Source organism: Sorex araneus, chromosome 5 (assembly GCF_027595985.1).
Source record: "Sorex araneus isolate mSorAra2 chromosome 5, mSorAra2.pri, whole genome shotgun sequence".
In the NCBI taxonomy this organism is placed as follows: domain Eukaryota; kingdom Metazoa; phylum Chordata; class Mammalia; order Eulipotyphla; family Soricidae; genus Sorex; species Sorex araneus.
This window is the reverse complement of record NC_073306.1, coordinates 52,555,714-52,574,389: the sequence shown is the minus strand read 5'-3', so window position 1 is coordinate 52,574,389 and position 18,676 is coordinate 52,555,714. Positions and strand designations below refer to the sequence as shown.

At 63.5% G+C, this 18,676-nt stretch overlaps 1 protein-coding gene across 1 annotated transcript in view; it reads right to left on the bottom strand.

Annotated features, from left to right (window-relative positions):
* HSPG2 (heparan sulfate proteoglycan 2) overlaps positions 1-18,676 on the bottom strand; it is a 97,313-nt gene that overhangs the window by 44,139 nt on the left and 34,498 nt on the right. Inside the window, exons 4-33 of the mRNA XM_055139807.1 lie at positions 18,295-18,404; positions 18,148-18,206; positions 17,727-17,887; positions 15,611-15,739; positions 15,236-15,460; positions 15,012-15,131; positions 13,676-13,807; positions 13,444-13,588; positions 13,174-13,325; positions 12,919-13,065; positions 10,974-11,137; positions 10,621-10,800; positions 10,330-10,526; positions 10,078-10,225; positions 9,213-9,340; positions 8,866-8,952; positions 8,726-8,784; positions 8,536-8,603; positions 7,604-7,744; positions 7,299-7,475; positions 7,021-7,200; positions 6,801-6,919; positions 5,991-6,102; positions 5,776-5,889; positions 5,569-5,696; positions 5,193-5,279; positions 4,531-4,580; positions 4,171-4,265; positions 3,742-3,882; positions 3,265-3,456 (exon numbers count right to left, since the gene is read on the bottom strand). Coding sequence (XP_054995782.1) covers positions 3,265-3,456; positions 3,742-3,882; positions 4,171-4,265; positions 4,531-4,580; positions 5,193-5,279; positions 5,569-5,696; positions 5,776-5,889; positions 5,991-6,102; positions 6,801-6,919; positions 7,021-7,200; positions 7,299-7,475; positions 7,604-7,744; positions 8,536-8,603; positions 8,726-8,784; positions 8,866-8,952; positions 9,213-9,340; positions 10,078-10,225; positions 10,330-10,526; positions 10,621-10,800; positions 10,974-11,137; positions 12,919-13,065; positions 13,174-13,325; positions 13,444-13,588; positions 13,676-13,807; positions 15,012-15,131; positions 15,236-15,460; positions 15,611-15,739; positions 17,727-17,887; positions 18,148-18,206; positions 18,295-18,404 — 3,947 coding nt within the window. The remainder of the gene's footprint in view (positions 1-3,264; positions 3,457-3,741; positions 3,883-4,170; positions 4,266-4,530; positions 4,581-5,192; positions 5,280-5,568; positions 5,697-5,775; positions 5,890-5,990; positions 6,103-6,800; positions 6,920-7,020; positions 7,201-7,298; positions 7,476-7,603; positions 7,745-8,535; positions 8,604-8,725; positions 8,785-8,865; positions 8,953-9,212; positions 9,341-10,077; positions 10,226-10,329; positions 10,527-10,620; positions 10,801-10,973; positions 11,138-12,918; positions 13,066-13,173; positions 13,326-13,443; positions 13,589-13,675; positions 13,808-15,011; positions 15,132-15,235; positions 15,461-15,610; positions 15,740-17,726; positions 17,888-18,147; positions 18,207-18,294; positions 18,405-18,676) is intronic.

Sequence of the window (18,676 nt, the reverse complement as noted above, 5' to 3'; positions counted from 1 at the left end):
CTGTGCCTCCTCCTCACCCTTACGCGGACCCGGCCAGGTCCCTCCAGCCCTCGCTTTACTCTTCCGAGTCACTGAGGGCTTGGGCTAGAGGCCCTCTCTGCGTTTGGGTTCTATGACACTCGTGTCCCCCCAACTCCCTGTTACCTTGTTCCCCAGAAAGGCATGAGGCAGCTTCCAGTAATAGAGGCTTTCGGGAAGCCGAGAGAAGCCTTCAAAGGAGCGAGCGAGCTAGGACAGAAGGACAGCCGGTGAGCCCGGAGGGACAGTGGGTCCTGGCAGGAGGGGACAGGAGGGCGCCAGAGAGAGAGGCCTGAGTCCGTGCTCTGCGTGTGGGCGGCCTGGGCACGACCCCAGCACTGGGTGCTCCCTCTCGAGCACCACCGACAGGGGTCCCCAGCACAGTCGGGAGTAGCCCCTGAGCACCACGGGCTGTGGCCTGCACCACCCCCTCCCCCACCCTCACCAAATCAGAAGACTTCTTGCAAAAAGCTGGATTTGGGACTTAAATTTTTAAAAGAAAGGAAAAGGAAAAAGAGAAAATCAAGAGCACAGAATGACCGAAGCCCCCAGCTTGGCCCTGCTGAGCAGCCTGCTTCCCTTGGGGTCTCCTCATATACTGTGTGGGTCTCTTGGGGTCCCCAAGATGATTTATGTGGCACACCAGAAGAGGGCTTTTAATTTGCCTGCAGTTATTTTTAGGGGGGGCCATACCCGGTGATGCTCAGGGGTTACTTCTGGCTCTTGCATTCGGGAATGACTCCTGGCAGTACTAAGGGGACCCTATGTGATGCCGGGAATTGAACCCGGGTCAGCGGTGTGCAAAGCAAGCATCTTACCCACTCTCCATCCCTTTTAGGGACTATTTTAATGTGTCTTTAAAAAGTGCACGACTGGTGAGGGGTGGGGTATTGAATAACAGCAAAAAAAAAAAAATTGTGTGTTTAGCTTCATTGAGTTGGCAGATGAAGCTAAATCTTCCTTTAAATTTATTAGATCTAAAGGAAAAAGTGGAATGAACATCAGTCCAGGTGGTGTCCATAAATGGACAAATGTGTGGTGTCAGTTTCGACGGCCTGGGACTGGTGGGTGCACATACCTGAGAGCCTGCAGAGCGAGACAGAGAAGCGGAGGAGGAGGAGGAGATGGAGGAGGAGGAGGAGGAGGAGGAGGAGGAGGAGGAGGAGGTGGAGGAGGAGGAAGAGGTGGAGGAGGAGGAGGAGGAGGTGGAGGAGGAGGAAGAGGTGGAGGAGGAGGAGGAGGAGGAGGAGATGGAGGAGGAGGAGGAGGAGGAGGAGGAGGAGGAGGAGGAGGAGGAGGAGGAGGGCGGGGCTACTCTTAGGGCAGCTGCAGGCTGGGGGCGGGGCAAGACGCCCTGGGGAGGGGCGTGAGGGGGGGCAGCGAAGCTGGAAAGGAGCTGCCAGATCTCAGCGTCCATCCGCCTCTGGGCCTCGTCCACCTGGAGGCCAGGAGAGGAAGGAGAAAGGGAGGAGAGAGGGACAGGGGGTGAAGCTGTGTCCACACCTGCCAGCTGCCCACTCCTGGGCTTGCCCCTGCATCTGCTCTCTCTTGCCTTCAGGAGCTGGTGGGCCACGCCAGGATGGGCCCCCTACCTTGGGGCATGAGCACAGGCAAAGCCGGTGCCCTGACTTGGGGTGGCATAGGCATGGCAGGTGACGTGGGAAGCCAGTCCCCCCACCTGGCTCAGGACTATTTCTCGAGGGAAACCCAGCAGTGGACTGGGCGGCAGCTGGCCTGGACACGGAAGAACAGCCCGGAAGATCGGGACCTGGTTCCAGGCTCCTGCTTGGACGACACTCTCTGACCTCCTCCCTGGGGCCCAGACCTGGCCTGTCCAGCCAGGTCCCCAGTTACCTGGGAGAGTCGCTGGGTCCGGCCCCTGCCCTCGGGGGGCCCCGAGCTCCTCCCAGCTGTCAGAGCTTCCCGCAACTGCTCCTCTGAGAGGGATGTGCGGTTCTGGGGGAGGTGGGGGGCACAGGCCAGCTCAGCCTTCCGGGGGCTCTCTCCGGATGGGGAGGAAAGGCATGCTCCCCTCCGGGCTGTCAGGGGTTAGCTGGAGGGACACCCGTACTCGGGCCATGGAAGCCGTGCGGGGTCACCTGGTTAATCATGGGGGTTAGCACCCTGTCCATTTTCCTGAACCCCCCGACGCCACTCGAGCCACAGGAGGGAGGCACCAGGGCAACACGAGCAGGGAGGGCAAACGCCATCCTGGACGTAATCCTGGCACCACAGAGCTGGAGCAGAGCTCACCCCTGGGGTGAGACCAACAACACGCAGATCGACATGCATGTGGGCGCCAGGAACATGCTACGCCATGCCACACCACGCCACACACTCAGGGCCCAAGCCTACCTGGTGAGCCCGGCGCAGCCGCGCAAAATACGCCTCCCTCTGTGTGGTGTGGGGAAGGGGTCAGAGAGAGTCAGAGACAGCAGCAGAGGGCAGCAGGGAAGGAGACCCCCAGGAGTCAGAGAAGCAGCCGCCCCGGAAAGAGGAAAAGGTTTGTCCGAGGAACCCAGAACCCCCCTTGCACCGTGGCCAGGGCCTCTTGGAGACTGAGGCATTGGTGCACAGCTAGCTGAGTGCTGAGCAAGCTTCTCTGGGGGGCTGGGGGACAGGCCGGGGCAGGTCTGAGGTGCCCCCAGTCTCTGTGCCCCACAGCATCAGAATCCCCCTCCCTGCACCTAGACACACTCTTCTCTGACTAGTGGTGGATGTGCGGGCTGGGGCAGGGGACGTCTCCGACTGGGGTTTGAATCCCACCAGCATCACCTTCAGATGAATCACCCCGTCTCCCCCGCCCGCTTCCTCACTCTGCGGACCGACAGGCCCTTGCGGTGATATGTGACATGCAAAGGCTGGGTGCCCAGTCACGGGGGCTGTAATCAGAATTCTCAGGCCCAGCACAGGGGAGCTATTCTCGCGTGAGCAAAGCAAAGGAAACAACCGCTGTGTCCAGGGCCTCGTCCAGAACCTGCCTGGTAGCGAACAGGGGCACCGGGCAGGTCCTCTAGGACCCCCTGTCTCCATGGAGCTGGGGTTGATGGAGGGCAGCCAGCCGCTCAGTGGCAGAGCTGGGTTTACGCCAAGCCTTAGCCCACCACTCAACCGCAATGTGGCTGACCCTCCAGTCTGCTAAGTGGGGCTGCTCTCAGGTCACCTCGTGATCCCAGAGCTCGGCAGGGGCCTTGCTCAGGGGCAGGTGCTGGGGCTGGGCGTCCGGCCCCCGGCTGTGTGTCACACCTTGTCTCCCTGGAACGTCTCCGGCAGCTGCCAGTAGAAGGATTCGTGGCCGAGGTTGGCAAAGTTGTCATAGGAGAGCTGGGCGCCGTCAGGCATGGGGTGCACTCTGAAGCCATCTGTCAGGCGGCTGCCCCGCTGTGGGTTCACCAGGGAGAAGCCTTGGAAGTCCCCAGGAGCAAAGTGGGTGGAGATCTGGTGGCACAAGGACACACATGGTCATCCTGGGCCCAGGGGAAGGAGGGTGGGTGACCGGGGAGGGGGGGTGCTGAGATAAGGACGGAGAGAAATAATAACTGGGGGGAGGGGAGGATGGGGCACAGCGTGGAGGTGAGTAATCGTGGGGCCAAGAGGAGGGTCCTGGAGAAGGGGGAGGGCCCCCAGGGAATAGTGGGGGCATGGGCTCCCTCCACTACAGGGAGCCCTCTGTAGTCTGGGCTCCTGGTGGGCTCTGAAGGGGACCATCAGGTATGGCCTTACCAGGTGGCGGCTGTAGGCAGAGCTGGAGCACTGCTGGGTGACGCCCATGCAGAAGCAGGGCAGGCAGCCCTCGGGGTTGCTGGCGCTCAGGAAGAAGTGGTGGGGCCGGCAGTGGCTGCAGGTGAGGCCGTCCACCTGGGCCTGCACCGATGGACAGAGAGGGGAGTGTGGGAAGCTTGCTCCTACAGCAACTTCACGGCCCACCTCCCCAGCAACACCCAGTGGCCACGGGGAACCCCTACCACCCCCTTTCCTTGTGTAGAGGCCCCAGGTCCCAGTCCTGTCTGACGGGGCCTGATTTCCCGCCAGGCTCCAGGCAGTAGATCAGAGATAGGCCCAGGAGGAGGGGCGCTGGGTGCAGGGTGAGGGTGGGGCCCAGGGAGCAGGAGGAAGGCATCTCGGGGTGCTCAGGCTGGGTTGTGGGCTCACCTTGCACTGGCACTGTCCATTAGGGTCACACTGGCTGCTGGTACTGCCCCGGGGGTCACAGCCGCACCCGATGGGTTCCGGCATCTGCCCATCTCCTGATGCAGGAGGAAACCAGCGCTGAAGGTCCATCCCCCCACTCAGCACCCACCTCTAGCACACTCTGACATCCCACCAGGAGCCAGGGTTCACTTCTCATCACCCTCCTGGTCACAGCAGCTCCCCGGGGCAGGAAGGGCGGTCACCGTCCCCGTGGCACAGAGGAGCAGGCCACAGCACCGGAGGGTCCAGTCGCTCACCCCAGGAGGCAGAAACCCTGGGAGAGACTGAGGAGCCCGCCCCACGCCTCCCACCCCTACTCACTCCTGCACGGCTGGCCCTCGCTGGGGTTGCCATGGTAGCCGGGCGCACACCTATGGGAGAGAGGAAGGGAGAGAGAGAGTGCTGGGTCCTGGAAAGCTGCTGTGTCCGGGGCCGGACTGGGGGCCCTGGTCTGGCCCCTAAGACCACCCCAGCAGAAGGGGGCCATGAGCCTAACTCCTGCATTTGACAGACAGGGAGATGGCGGGGAAGAGAGCCCTGAGGCACAGAGCCCGTGAGCACATGTCTAACCCGCAGGATCAGGAAGAGAGAGACGTGTGGGGCTGGAGAGATCATACAGTGGGAAAGTGTGTGCTTTACATTTGGCCAACCTGGGGTTCGATCCCCGGCACCCCGTTATGGTTCCCCGAGCCCCACCAGGAGCAATCCCTGAGTGCAGAGCTAGGAGTCAGCCCTGAGCACTGCGGGGTGTGGCCCCCCCACCAAAAATAAAAGTGATGCATTTTGTGGGGGGCTGGTATCGCTGCATAGGGGGCCTGCGGGCTGGGTCCCTGAGGGCCTCAGAGGCCAGGCCCAGTGCCAGGGGTGCTGCTCATCTCCTATGGGACTGTGGGAGGTACAGGGGGTCGTCCATTCCCTCCTGGTCAGGAGGGTGGGGCCCGGCCTGAGAACTCTGAGGCTCCCCCACCCCGAACTCCGCTCACCTCTCACAGTGACGTCCACTGTTGCTAGGGGAGCAGGCATCACAGGTGGGGTGTCCGTCTGTGTCCAGGAAGCAAGTGTGGGAGGCCCTGGGGGAGGGGGCAGGTTGGTTTCCAGTTAGCAAGTGGCTGGCTCTTCCTGTGGGACCAGGCCAGGAGGCAGGGGTGCAGGGGGCCGAGCCAGATGCCGGGTCACCCCACCTGGCCAGGGGCTCACACAAGAGATGCCAGGGTTCCCCTGCCACTGCCAGGGAGTCGGCCACGGGCAGAACTGGGGCTTTATCCAAAGTGGCCTCTGGGGGCGGCAAGGCCAGAGCTGAACGCGACAGGAAGGGCGGGGGGTGTTCTAGGAAAAGGGGCTTCTCGGGGCGGGACGCACTGGCCAGAGGCAGGGGCTCCGTAGCACGGGCACGGCTGGCAGTCCTGCGGCGTCCCGCGCTGGGCGTCCCCATAGTATCCGGGCTGGCACTGCTCGCACCGCGGGCCCTCTGTGTGGTGCCGGCAGCCCTGCGGAGGCAGAGCGGGGTGGAGGCGAGGCCCAGCGAGGCCCCCAGCCCGGCTCTGGGTGGGCAGGAGGGGCACTCACCTGGCAGGCGCCTGTCTCGGGCTCACAGGTGTCCGCGTGGCCATGGCAGCTGCAGCGCTCGCAGGTGCCCAGGTAGAGGCCGCTGGGCATGCGTGTGTAGCCGGTGTCACAGTCCTGAGAACGGGAGGGCAGTGTGGGCAGACGCGGCCCCAGCGGGGAGACAGGGCCAGGGCCAGGGAGAGAGGGGCAGGGCAAGAGGGGGGGCGTGGGCGCACCTGGCAGGAGGGGCCTCGGTACCCCGGGGGGCAGGTGCACTGCTCCACCTCCAGCGCGGGGTCCTGGCCCGTGTCCTCGGGCACAGCCATGTCCATGCTGATGCCGGAGATCCTGGGTGCAGCAAGATGCACGGTAATGCACAAGCCGGGCCTCATTCTTGACACGGCCCTGCCGTGCTGCCCCGGGCCCCGACCCCCACACCCCGCCGGGCATCCAGCCCCAGTCACTACAAGGGCAGGGGCAAACGGTTTCAACCCACATCTTTCTTTAGTTTTTGCAGTGAAGTCAATTAGTTTTTTTTTTTCTTTTTGGGTCACACCCAGCAATACACAGGGGTCATTCCTGGCTCATACACTCAGGAATTACTCCTGGTGGTACTCAGGGGACCAAATGGGATGCTGGGAATCGAACCCGGGTCAGCCACGTGCAAGGCAAATGCCCTACCCGCTGTGCTATCACTCCAGCCCTGAAGTAAATTAGTTTTATTGAAAGAAGCTTGCCCACATCTTCTTCCTCCCTGGAGAGGTGGCCCCGGCCTGCTCCTTGCAGTGGCCAGTGACAGTCTAGCCCAGGGTACGCCCCACCCCCGCGGTGAGGCCAAGGCTAGTCTTCATGGGGAAGCACACACACACCCAGCCCCCTTCCCCCACACCCCCTCTTCTCCCTCCCAGGGCTCCCGTGAGCCATGTGTGCCCCATCCCCATCTCCAACTTTAGCCTCGGGAGGGGACAGCATTGGCCTCCACGAGCCGGAGCTGGGGAAAGGAGGCCCACGGGGCCACACAGCCTGTCCCCTTCCTGGCCCAGCACCTGCTCTCAGCTGGCCGCTGGGTGAAGGACGCCTGGATCAGGAGGGCGTCGATGCCCGCCAGTGCCATCAGCAGGTGCTCCCGCGTGGCTGGCTGCCCGTCGGGGCGCTGCCACGCTTGCTGCCAAGGAAAGGACACAGAGCGCCGTCACCTCCGACCTGGCGGGGGTAGTGGCCTCTGCCTTCCATCCCCGAAGAAGGCCCCCGCAGCACGCTGCTCACCTCCCGGAAGGGCACGGCGTAGGTGCTGGGCTGGCCGGGAATGGGCGCCTCGGAGGCGTGGTGCTCCAGGACGATGCCATTGCCCTGCAGGACTGCCAGCGGCTGCTTGTGCAGGGGCATCGAGCCGCGCTCGGGGCGCTGCGTCACCGTGAAGCGCAGCTCCCCTCCGTAGGATGTCACCTGGGGCACAGCGGGGTGCTCAGCAACTACCTGCCTGCCCCCAGCACTGGCGCCCCGCCTCCGCCCCCGCCCCCACGTCTGAAGCCCCTCCCCCCTACCTTGTCCCCCCGGAAGCGGGAAGGGAGGCTCCAGAAGTAGGGAACGGGCTGGAGGGTGCGGAAGGAGGAGAAGACCAGCTCCCCGGGCGCGGGGGAGGAGATGCCCTCGCTGGTGCTGTGAGTGCCGGCGGTGTTGGTCAGGCTGAACTCGGTGGGCTTCTCGGAGGTGCCGAGCACCTGGGGGTGGGGGGAGCAGGTTGGGGTTGGTGGGGGGCGTGGCTGGGGGCGTGGCCGGGGGCCACCTCCTGGGCCTGGGCGGTCCCGCCTCCGTCCCTGTCCCTGCGCCCTGCCTCCCTGGGGTGTACCTGGGCGCGCCTCCAGGACGAGCTGGTGCACTGGCGGGTGACGCCCATGCAGAAGCACTTGAGGCAGCCGTCGGGGTTGTTGGCGCTCAGGTGGAAGGAGCCGGGGGCACACTCGTTGCACAGGCGCCCCACCACGTTGTTCTGCAGGCACAGAGCTGGAAGCTGCAGGATGGCCCACAGGAGGGGCTCCCTGGAGCTTCAGGCCTCAGCCACCCACCTTCCGGAAGGGGAGCCGAGGCCAGGGGGGCCACGTGGAAAGAGCGCTGGCACCAGGGGGCGCCACCACGGGGGTCGGATCCCAGGTCGTGGGGAGCTTGTGTAACCAGGCTTATCCCCCCCACACCCTTTTCCCTTTGGTTGCTAGCAAGCTCACCCACTGATAAGATTTGAAACAGAGGCTGGAGAGATAGCACAGCAGGTAGGGGTTTGCCACGCATGAGGCTGACCGGGGTTCAATCAATCCCCCAGCACTCCAGATGGACCCCTGAGCCTGCCGGGAGTGATCCCCGAGTGCAGAGCCAGGAGTAAGCCCTGAGCTCTGCCGGGTGTAACCCCAAAATAAAGAAACAAAGATTCGAAACACAGTAACTTAGTCAAAAGTCCAGCCACCCTGGCTGCCTTTCTCGCAAGTGCCTTTCGGGCCGTGCTCTCTCCGGCCCCATGATCCTCCCTCTCAGAGTGAACGAGGGCCCCTTCTCTGAGCCGCCACCTCCTAGTCTGCAAGAGGGCGTGCTGACACCTACGTCACTGTGTCTGTGTGAGGGTTCCAGGAGGATGACAGGAAGGGTGTCACGCAGACACGCTGCTTGTTGGGGCGCTGGGCACACACAGCGCAACTGGCAAGGGCTCGAACCCCGGCTGCCTCACTGCCCACCCCATGCACCCCCCCACACGCCAGGCTGCCCCTCAGGAGGAGGGGGACGGGCACGTACCTTACAGCGGCAGGCCTCCCCAGGGGTCCCTGTGCTGCCTCGCTCGTCACAGCGGACGATCTCCTGGTCTGCGGGCGTGAAGAGTGTGTCAGCGGGGGCCGGCGGGCAGACCGCACGGCTCCCCACGGGGTTCGGGCGGCGGGATCGGGGCGGGTGGGGTGGAGATGCCGAGGCGGGCCCGGATACTCACTGCTGGGCTTGCACTTGCCGCCTGGCTGGATCGGGTTGCCCTCGTAGCCAGGAGCACACCTGGAAGAAGAGAGGCTTGTCAGAGGCGTTCCCGGACCCCACCCTCAGCTAGCCTGCCAGGTCCCTCCGGACCAACCTCACCTCTCACAGCGGCGGCCTGTGTAGCCCGGGGCACACGCGTCACAGGTGGCGTGGCCATCTGTGTCCAGGAAGCAGGTGTCTGAGAATCTGTGGGGGACCAAGTGGGCAGAATCCCGGGTGGGGCTGCAATGAGGAGCCAGACCAGGCCTCACCCTGACCCCACTGAGAAGGCTGCGGGACCGTGGACTCAGCCAGGCACTAGTGGCCTCATTGTAGCACTAGCAAAACATATGGGCCCATTATATATAGAGGGAAACTGAGGCCCAAAAGGGACAGAGAATGGTTTGAAGCCAGGGCTCCCATCTCCCTCCCTCGCCATGCCTTGCCCATGTCCAGCTGGGTCTGACCTGCGGGAGGCGTCGATGTAGGGGCAAGGACAGGGCCGGCAAGCCGTGGCTGTGGCCTTGGTGGCATCCCCAAAGAAGCCGGCCTTGCACTTGTTGCACTGTGGTCCTTCTGTGTTATGCTGGCAGTTCTGGGAAGAGGAGCAGGGAAGGGCTCAGGCTCTGCAGGGAAGACTGGTGCGACACTGGCCTGAGGGGGGCCTTTGAGGCTCTCTGGCTTCGCTCCCCCCATCAGGCTGGGATTGCTCCTGGTGGGGGAGGCAGAGGTTGCTCCACGACTTTGCATGTCTCTGTTAACACATCCTTCAAGAGCTAGTTCCTTCCAATGGTGTGTGTGTGTGTGTGTGTGTGTGTGTGTGTGTGTGTGTGTGTGTGTGCAGGGACGCACCCTCTCCTATGGCAGCTGGACCCACCAATGTCTCCAAGTGCCTGCTTCACCCAAGCCTGAGCCCGCACCCTTTGCAGTCTGCACCTGCCAGCCAGCTCTCTGCAGCCTGCGCCTTCCACCCCCGCTAGCTCATCAGAACTCAGTGAAGACAGTTTGCCCTGCTGGAGACTTTTCTTTGATCAGCTCCCAACCCTCACCTCCCTCCACCATGTCTAAGGGCTGTCTCTGATTCCTAGGCTTGGCAGGGCCCAGGCCTGACACGACTCCTCTCCAGGATGGGTCTGGCCAGGGTGGAAGAAGGTAAGACTTCCACCTCTCTTCTCCAAAATTGATGTCTCTGTTCCTGCATCCCTCACCAGGTTACCGGAGCCCGTCTGAGTCCCTGGCAGTCCTTCCAGAGGTTGGCAGGGAGCTTGCAGACAGTGGAGCCTCTGGCCTTGGCACCCTGCCCCTGCCCTGGTGCCCCCTGGCACTACTCACCAGGCAGTGGCCATACACGGGGTCGCAGGCGCTGGCATGGCCATTGCAGTTACAGCCCGAGCAGGTACCCAGGTAGGGCCCACCGGGCACCCGGGTGAAGTGGGCATCGCAGCTCTCGCAGGACAGGCCCGAGTAGCCAATGGGGCATCTGTGGGGGCAGGAGAGGAGCTGCAGGCACCGCGAGGCCTGGCCCCAAGGTGCCCTCCCTCCCCGGAGCAGCTCCCCGGCCCCCAGTCCTGCCCAGCCAGGCACCTGCACTCCTCCACGCTGTGGGCACGGCCGTGGCTGGTGGGGTGCGGGACGGTGATGTCCATGACAATGTCGCTCAGCCCCACGCTGGCCATCTTGGTGTTGTACACGGTCTGGAGGAGCACGGCCTCCAGGCGCTGCAGGACCTGCAGCATCTCGGCCCGCTGCACCGGCCGGCCGGACTCGTGCACCCAGTGCTCCTGGGGGGTGGACACGTTGGGAGCCCCAGTCAGTGACTGCACAGCCTGCCACCCCCTTCCCCTCCCAGTCCCCCGGGCGCTCGGCACCACCCACCTCGGAGAACTGGACCTGGCGCTGGTTCAGTGCACCGGGCTGGGTGGGCGTGTGTCCTCGGGAGAGGAGACGGTGGCCGGCACCCACGAGAACCACGTCTGGCCGCTGCACCGGCTCCAGGGTGCCGCGCGCCAGCTCGTAGCGCACCTTGTAGCGCAGGAAACCGCCGTAGGAGTCCACCTGGCCCAGACAGGGTGGCTCAGCCGGGAGCATGGCCAGCGAGATGCCCGTCATGCCCGCCTCGGCTCTCCTCCTCCGCTCTGTCCCTGGCCCTCTGCGGGGACAGCTCCGGGGTCCTTCCCCGGAGCCGGGGTTGTGGGCACACCAAGGGGGGCTGAGGCCTGGCCCCTTACCTTGTTGCCCAGGAACTGCTCGGGCAGCGCCCAGAAGGAGTCGTGGACCAGGAATCGGCGGGACAGGTCGACCAGCTGGAACTCCTCCTGGGCAGGGTCGATCTGCAGCTGGGTGGAGGAGAGCGGGGGCGTGCCGGGCTGCGTGGGCATCGTCACATTCACGCCTGCGGGGGTGTGGGTGGAGAGAGAGGAGGGATGAGGCCTGCCGTGGTGCCTGCCTGCCTGACACCCCACCCCAGGGCAGTCACCGGCGAGGGGAAGGCTCTGGGAGGCGGTGTTCTTGGAAAGGACGGGGGCTCCTTTCCCCTGGCGAGACAGCCATGTTTCCCTTCCTCCCGGAGTCCTGCAGAGTGCTCCGGGGAGCACTGGTGTGTGGATGGTGGCGGGGAAGCGCCTGGGAAACACGGGGTCTGAGAAAGGCCTCCGAGCAGGGTGTCCCTGCTGCCTCTCAGGCCCCTGGGTGGGCTGGGACCAGAGCATCACAGGGGAGAGGGGAAGGCTGATGCACAGCACCCGGGCCGGGGCCCACCCACCTCCAAAGAGGGGGCAAAAGCCTCAGTTTCCCTCTCTTTACAATAGGGTGACCATGGCTTACTTCCTAATGTTGCTATAAAGATAGAAATGTATCAGTTAATATGAAATGCTTAAAATAGGAACTGGTTCAAAGGAAGTGCCCCCAGACGGGCTGGCTGCCACCCTGCTGCTTGGGAGGTCACCTATGACATTGCTGGAGCGATAGCACAGCGGGTAGGGCGTTTGCCTTGCATGCGGCCAACCCGGGTTCGATTCCTCCGTCCCTCTCAGAGAGCCCAGCAAGCTACCGAGAGTATCCCACCTGCACGGCAGAGTCTGGCAAGCTACCCGTGGCGTATTCGATATGCCAAAAACAGTAACAAGTCTCACAATGGAGACGTCACTGGTGCCCGCTCGAGCAAAATCAAACAATGGGATGATAGTGCTATAGTACTACAGGACAGAAGAGGCATCAAGAGGTGAGAGCTGACTGTGGGCGGAGCAGGGGCCACTACCTGGGCTGCCTGTGATGAGGAATGTGAGATGTGAGGCTGCCGGAGGTCAGGAATGAGTGACAAAATGTGGACTTGAACCTGGTTCTGCCAAGCTACTCTGGTCCTCCATGTCCGAGAGAACAGGCTCCACAGGCAAACAGGCCCAGAGAAGCCCAGCGCTGTGCCCACTAGCCACGCAGACGGTGGCTGGTGCCACTAGAGGCCAGTCCGGACCTCAGGGAGACCAAGCCTGCCTCGGAGGCTCTGATGTTATTGGCTCTGCTGGCTCCCAGGGTGCTAATGACAACTTCAGGGAACATTTCCCGGGCACGTATCATGAACCACGTACGATTCTGAGTGGCTCACACTTCCAAAGAACCCCCACAACAGCCTGGGAGGGAATTGTGGGTCCCTGTTTTGCAGACAGTCACTTACTCAGGAGCACAGAGACCGTTAGAGCGACAGTAGGGCTGGGACCAGGAATCTGCCTCCAGAGCCCAGGCTCTGGGTTCCCAGATGTGGGGGTGGATTTGGCTTCTCTGATAAAAGCCTGTTTACCTCTAACACGCTTTTCTCACAAGGCTCCGCAATTCCCTGTCCACCACTCGCCCTCCCATCCCGCATACGCTGCCAGGTGGGTCCACAGCACAGCGCGTCAGGCTCTTGCACGTGGTCAACATGAGCTGGATCCCCGGCACCCCAGACGGTCTCCCCCGACCCAGGTTCAGGACCTGACAGCCCAGATGCTCCCTTGATCCAGGTCCCATCCCGGGCACCCCCTCGAGTCCCCCACCTGGAGTAATAACTCCTGAGCACAGAGCCAGGCAGAAGTCCTGAGCACCACCAGATGTGGTCCCCAAACAAGACAAAAAAAGACCCCCAAACAAACAGCACGCCCTGAGTCCCCCTCGAGGCCCTCCTGGGTGCCCGCCACCCACCCTTGAAGTCGTGAGGCCGGTCGAAGCGCAGCCGGATCTGGTCCCGGAAGCGGCGGCTGCTCTGGCAAAGGCTGGTGACGCCGAAGCAGAAGCAAGGGAGGCAGGCGGCCGTGTCCTCCAGGTAGAAGTGCCCATCGGGGCAGGGTCCTGCGGGGCAGCACGGAGGGGGGCTGTAGCTGGCCCCCGCACGCAGGCACGCTCCCCCGCTGCCCCGCAGGGCTGTCTCCGCCCCCCACCCCGACCTGTCAGCCACACCTCTCTGCGGGATGAGCTCCAGGACCCCGTCGGGAATGCCGAACACCATGCCGCGGGTGTTCATGGCCTCGCAGGTGTAGGCGCCCTGGTCAGATTCCTTCACGTCCCGGATGGTCAGCGTGCCACGGCCCCCCTCACTGGTCATTGTCACCCTGGAGCGCCCCGATCCAAAGGTGGGGTCAGAACTGGGTGTTCCCCACGCCACTGCCCCAGCCCTGCCTCCCCCTCCTCCCAGCCCTACGGAAGGGGGTGGGGGGGACAGAGCCGCACCTGGGGTGGGACGGGATGTGACCCCAGTTGAGCCGCCAGTTGATGATGGGGGTGGGGACACCAATGGCCACGCAGGTGAAGGTGACTGTCTGGCCCCGGGAAGCCTGGATGGACTCCTGGGGGTTGGTCACCACCTTGGGGGACACTGGGGAGACGAGGGCAGGGGTGAGGTGGTGCGGAGGCTGAGAGGGGAGGGGGCACCGCGCCTCCCGCCCTCCCGCGCCCCACTCACTGCAGCCGATCTCGTCACTGCGGTCGGGACAGTCGCTCTCGTCGTCGCAGTGGAAGCTGGCCGGGATGCAGGTGCTCGTGGAGACGCAGCGGAACTGTGTGGGCCCGCACACGTCTTCGGGGCGCTTGGCGGCTGCGGGCAGAGCCGGGGCTGTGGGCAGGGGCTTCCCCACCTTCCCCCCATCCACCCACCTTGTCTACCATCCTCCCCCGAGTCCCTCATCCCACCCGCACCACGCACTGCTCCTTGGTCCCCTTAGCTCTGTCCCCAATGTCACAGCCACAGGACAACCCGCCACCAGCTCAGCCATCGCCCTGGGTCCTCCCCCATCTCTGTGTCTCCGGACTCCACCATAGCCCCCTGAATCCCACCACGGACCCCAGAGTCCCACCACGGACCCCAAGTCCCACCCCACACTCTCTCCTAGAAAGGCCTGGCCGGGGTGCAGCTGGCACCCGAAGCTTCTGGAGCTTTCTGGCCAGTCCAGGGGCAGTCCCTGAACAGTCTCCTGGGGCTGGCCAGAAGTCAGGGTCGGCCTGGCACCAGGCCTGGGCCCCACAAGCATCTCTAGTAGCTGTTGGCGGTGAGTCACAGATTCACAAACAGGGACAGTGAGGGGGTGGATGGAGGAGGCACAGGGGGCCCACAGAGTTCCTCAGGGCACCATGGAGAGGCCAACGGCAGCCACATACTCGATCCAGGGCTTCTGCCCCAACACCCCTCGGGGGCCCCCGAGACCATGCAGCTTTCCCGCTCTGTGGGCGGGGTCAGCCCTTCCTGGGGTCTTCCCCCAGCACAGGCTGCTTTCAGCCAAAGCCCTAGGGCGGGGCCAGAGAGACAGGACAGCAAGGAAGGCGCTTGCTGGCACGCAGCCCACTGTGGGTTCAACCCCCAGCATGCAAGGCTCCCGGGGACCACCGAGAATCCACCCGAGTACTGCTCGGTGGGACTCCCCAAGCACAAAAAAGAAACAGAAATTGGGGCTGGAGCGATAGCACAGGGGGGAGGGCATTTGCCTTGCAGGTGGCCGACCCCAGTTCAATTCCCAGCCTCCCATATGGTCCCCGAGCACTGCCAGGAGTAATTCCTGAGTGCAGAGCCAGGAGTAACCCCTGAGCATCTCCGGGTGTGACACCCCAAAAAAAAGCAAAAAATAAACAAAAAAAAAAAAACCACAAACGCAGAACTTAAGAAGGCCCTCCCTAGTTTCCTCCCAGAGGGCCTGCTAGAGGGAGGCTCAAGGCATTCTCTCTGGGGAGGCCACGCGGAGAGGAAGGAGAGTGGACAGACCTGCCCGAGGACAGGGCAGGGATGCAGGCCGCCCCGGGACACTCACGGCAGTCGGCCTCGTCGGTGTGGTCCTCACAGTCAAAGTCGCCGTCACAGTGCCACAGCTTGAGGGCACAGTGCCCGTTGCCACAGGCGAACTCGTTGGGCTCACAGGGTGGGGCAGGACCTGCGGGAGCAGCAGGCTTCAGCAGGGGCAGGGGCAGCGGGGGTGCGCCCAGGCCCTCCCCGGCCCACGCCCGGCCCCTCGCCCGGCCCCTCGCCCGGCCTCACCGCAGTCCAGCTCGTCGCTGCCGTCCCTGCAGTCCTCCTGCCCGTCGCACACGTAGTCCTTGGGGATGCAGTGTCCGCTGCGGCAGGCGGCCTGGTGGGGCCCGCACGGCACGGGCACAAAGGGCTCCGGGAACGCCTGCTCCGGAGTGAGGGTGGCCAGCGCGGGGGTCGTCTCCAGCCGGGGAGGCAGCACCACAACGGGGGGTAGCGTGGGGCCGGGCTCCTCTGTGGGCAGAGGTGCAAGGGAGTGGCACCTCCTTCCCGTGCCCTGCAGGCCCTTCTAGATCTCTCTGCCGCCCCCAACCCCCACAGGGACCCTGTGAACTCCTCCCTCGGACCCCTCTGCCGGCTTGGGATGGACCCCCCGCCTCTCACCACAGTCCTGCTCGTCCGACGCGTCCCTGCAGTCGGGCCTGCGGTCACAGCGGAACTCCAGGGGCACGCACTCATTGTGGCTGCGGCAGGCAAACTCGGCCTCGGTGCAGACTCTTGGGTACTGGGGCACTGCGGGGGTGGGGGGAGGTGGTCGTTGAGGGAGTCAGAGGGACGTGGGTGTTGAGGGGAGGTGCACAGGTGCCTGGGCACGGTAGGGCTGCGAGAAGGTGCTGGGCTCCTGCGCTAAGTCCCTGGATTCTGCGGTCAAGGGCAGGCGCCCACACAGACACAGACGCAACACACTTGGGGCTGGGGGTAGGGTGGGCATGTGGCCAGGCCTCATGGTCCCTAACGGAGATGCAGGTCCCTGCGTCTGGCCCAGCAAGGAGCACGAGGGAGGGGAGAAGGGGCAGCTCATGGGCACTGCCAGGCACCACACCCTCCTCCTTCCTTCCTCTCTGTCATGATGGAGGTACCTCCTGGGTCTGGCTGACACGGTCACCTGGTGTCCCTGTGGCCCCCACGACAGCCAGGGTGCATGGGGGGGGGTGTCTGCCGGAAAGGAGGGCATGCCCGCAGCCAGGAGCTGAGAGCTGGGAGCTGCAGGACTCAGCTGGGCCCCTGCCACCCGCCCTAGCCAGGAAAACTCACGGGAAAGAGTGGGGGGAAGAAGGCTGCACCCCCAGCACCCCTGAGCTCGAGAGCCAAGCATGGCTGGGCAGAACTAACTGAGATGTTCCGTGTGGGACGAGAGGGGAGACGGCTTCGCCACCTGTGACCAGGCACCTGGGCACCGGGCTGGGCTCTGCAGAGACAGCGGCACCTTCTCAGCGAGGTGGAGACGGTGCTGAGAGGCAGAGCCGGCAGGAAAGGGCTGGGCCCTTTGGCCCCGAGAAGACAGGACTCGGGCAGCCAAAGAGGAAGCGGGTCGCGTGAAAAGCACTGGCCTGGCTGAGACGCTGTGCCAAGCGCACGGCTTCAGTCTCTGCAAGCCGGCGTCTCATCTCGTCCTGCCACTGGTAAGGCCTGGCAGGACAGGCACAGGCTCGGGGTTTAGTTTAAATTCTGGTTTGGGAGGGGTTCAGACATGTAGCTCAGCATGTGTGGAAGCACCCAGATTTCATCCCTGGCGCCACAAAAATAAAGACGGAAAACAAATGCTGCTTTTTTTCTACTGACAGCGACTTTGGGCAAGCTTATTTTTTCCTTCCTGGTCTCATTCCCATTCCCAGTTTTTTCTTTCTTTCTTTCTTTCTTTCTTTCTTTCTTTCTTTCTTTCTTTCTTTCTTTCTTTCTTTCTTTCTTTCTTTCTTTCTTTTTTTTTGCTTTTTGGGTCACACCTGGCTCTGCACTCAGGAATTACCCTTGGCAGTGCTCAGGGGACCATATGGGATGCTGGGATTCGAACTCGGGTTGGCCGCGTGCAAGGCAAACGCCCTACCCGCTGTGCTATTGCTCCAGCCCCCCTTTTCTTTCTTTCTTTAGGGGGATGCAGTGGGGGCCCACCTGGTGATGCTCAGGGTTACTTTGGCTTTGCACTCAGAAATCACTCCTGGCAGTGCTTGTGTGTGTGTGGGGGGGGAGGGGCGCATACAGAGTGCCAGGGATCGAACCCGGGTTGGCCATATGCAAGGCTGACTACCTTGCCCCCTACCTGATGTACTACTGCTCCAGCCCAGTTCCCTCATCTCTAAAACCAGAGAAAATCTACTTCAGAGGGATGCTGTGAAGGCTGAGGGGGAGGAGGCAGCGTCTCACGGAGGGCCCGGCATTGCTGGTGCTTAGTAATAACCAACTGCTGGTTATTTTTAAACATTCAAGTTTGGACCTGAAAGTAGTCTATGAAAAAAAAAATTATAGGGAGGAACCATCATCCCTTCCCAATGCATGGAGGCCTTCAGGGAGCAGAAGCGGGGCCCTGTGGGGACAGACTGCGCCCATCACCATATAATGACCCCGGGGGCAGGCGCAGGAGGCAGCGAGCTCCCTGTCAGCAGCTGTGTGCGTGTTCAAGCCAGGACGGTCCTTGCTGGGGACACTGAGGAGGTCGCACCGAGTCTGAGAAGCTACGGTGGGGGAGGGCGGGGGGTGGCCCTAGGCCCCGGCATGGGCTCACCTGCGCCCAGGCGTCGGAACTGGAATCCGTGGAGAGAGGTGGCATAGGAGGCGATGGAGCCGCTGGCGACAACCTTCCGCAGCACCTCCTCAATCTGAGCCCCGTCCGCGTTCCCTTCGGAGCCCACGTCCAGCTCCAGAAAGATCCAGCCATCCATCTCCCTGGGAGACGGCAAGGGTGAGGGCCACGCCCGCAGCCCCGCCCCTCCCTGAGGCCGGTCTTCCTGCCCGTCCTCTGGATACTCCGCGCCCGGAGCAGGACGCACTTAGGGTTCAGGTGGTCCTCTCGCCCACGGCTGAATCCACAACGGAGCCCCCTAAGGGGCCTCTCCCGCCTCTCCTCCGGGTCCCCAGGCCTCTGCCTGCCCCTGCCAGCCCCTCCGCAGACCCCCCCCACCCCCCGACCCTCCCCAGTTCCTCACTTGATGAACACCACGTTGACCACCTGGTCTCCGGGAATCTTCAAGTACTCCGACTCCAGCTGCAGAGGGGTGCAGCGGCATCAGCCTCCACGTGCTGTCACCCATCCCCCCACCCCCCGTGCACCCCCCAAAGCCCCTTCCCCTCACCTGGGTTACCACAGCCTCGGACACCTCCAGGAACTCCTGAGAGGCGGCATCTTCCAGCCGAGGGCTGTAGGGGATGGAGCGCGTGAAGTTCACCAGGGCCCGGAAATAAACTGCAGAAGAAGAGCCGCGTCACTTGGAGGGGCCCAGGTGGGAGCCGGGAGACGGTGCCTGGAGGCCTCTCGCTGACGCGGACGTGGTGTCCCCCAGCCGGGCCCCGACAGACCTGCCCTCCCGAGAGGGCTGCACAGGGACCCGCGATCTCTCGCTGCCTGCAGGCACCGTCTCCCTGTTTACTGCAAAGTGGAGTCTGACATGGAGCAAGCCCAGGGCCCGTCGCCGCCATCCCCTCTGCTGCTGGGCATGAGGGGAAGAACCTTGGATT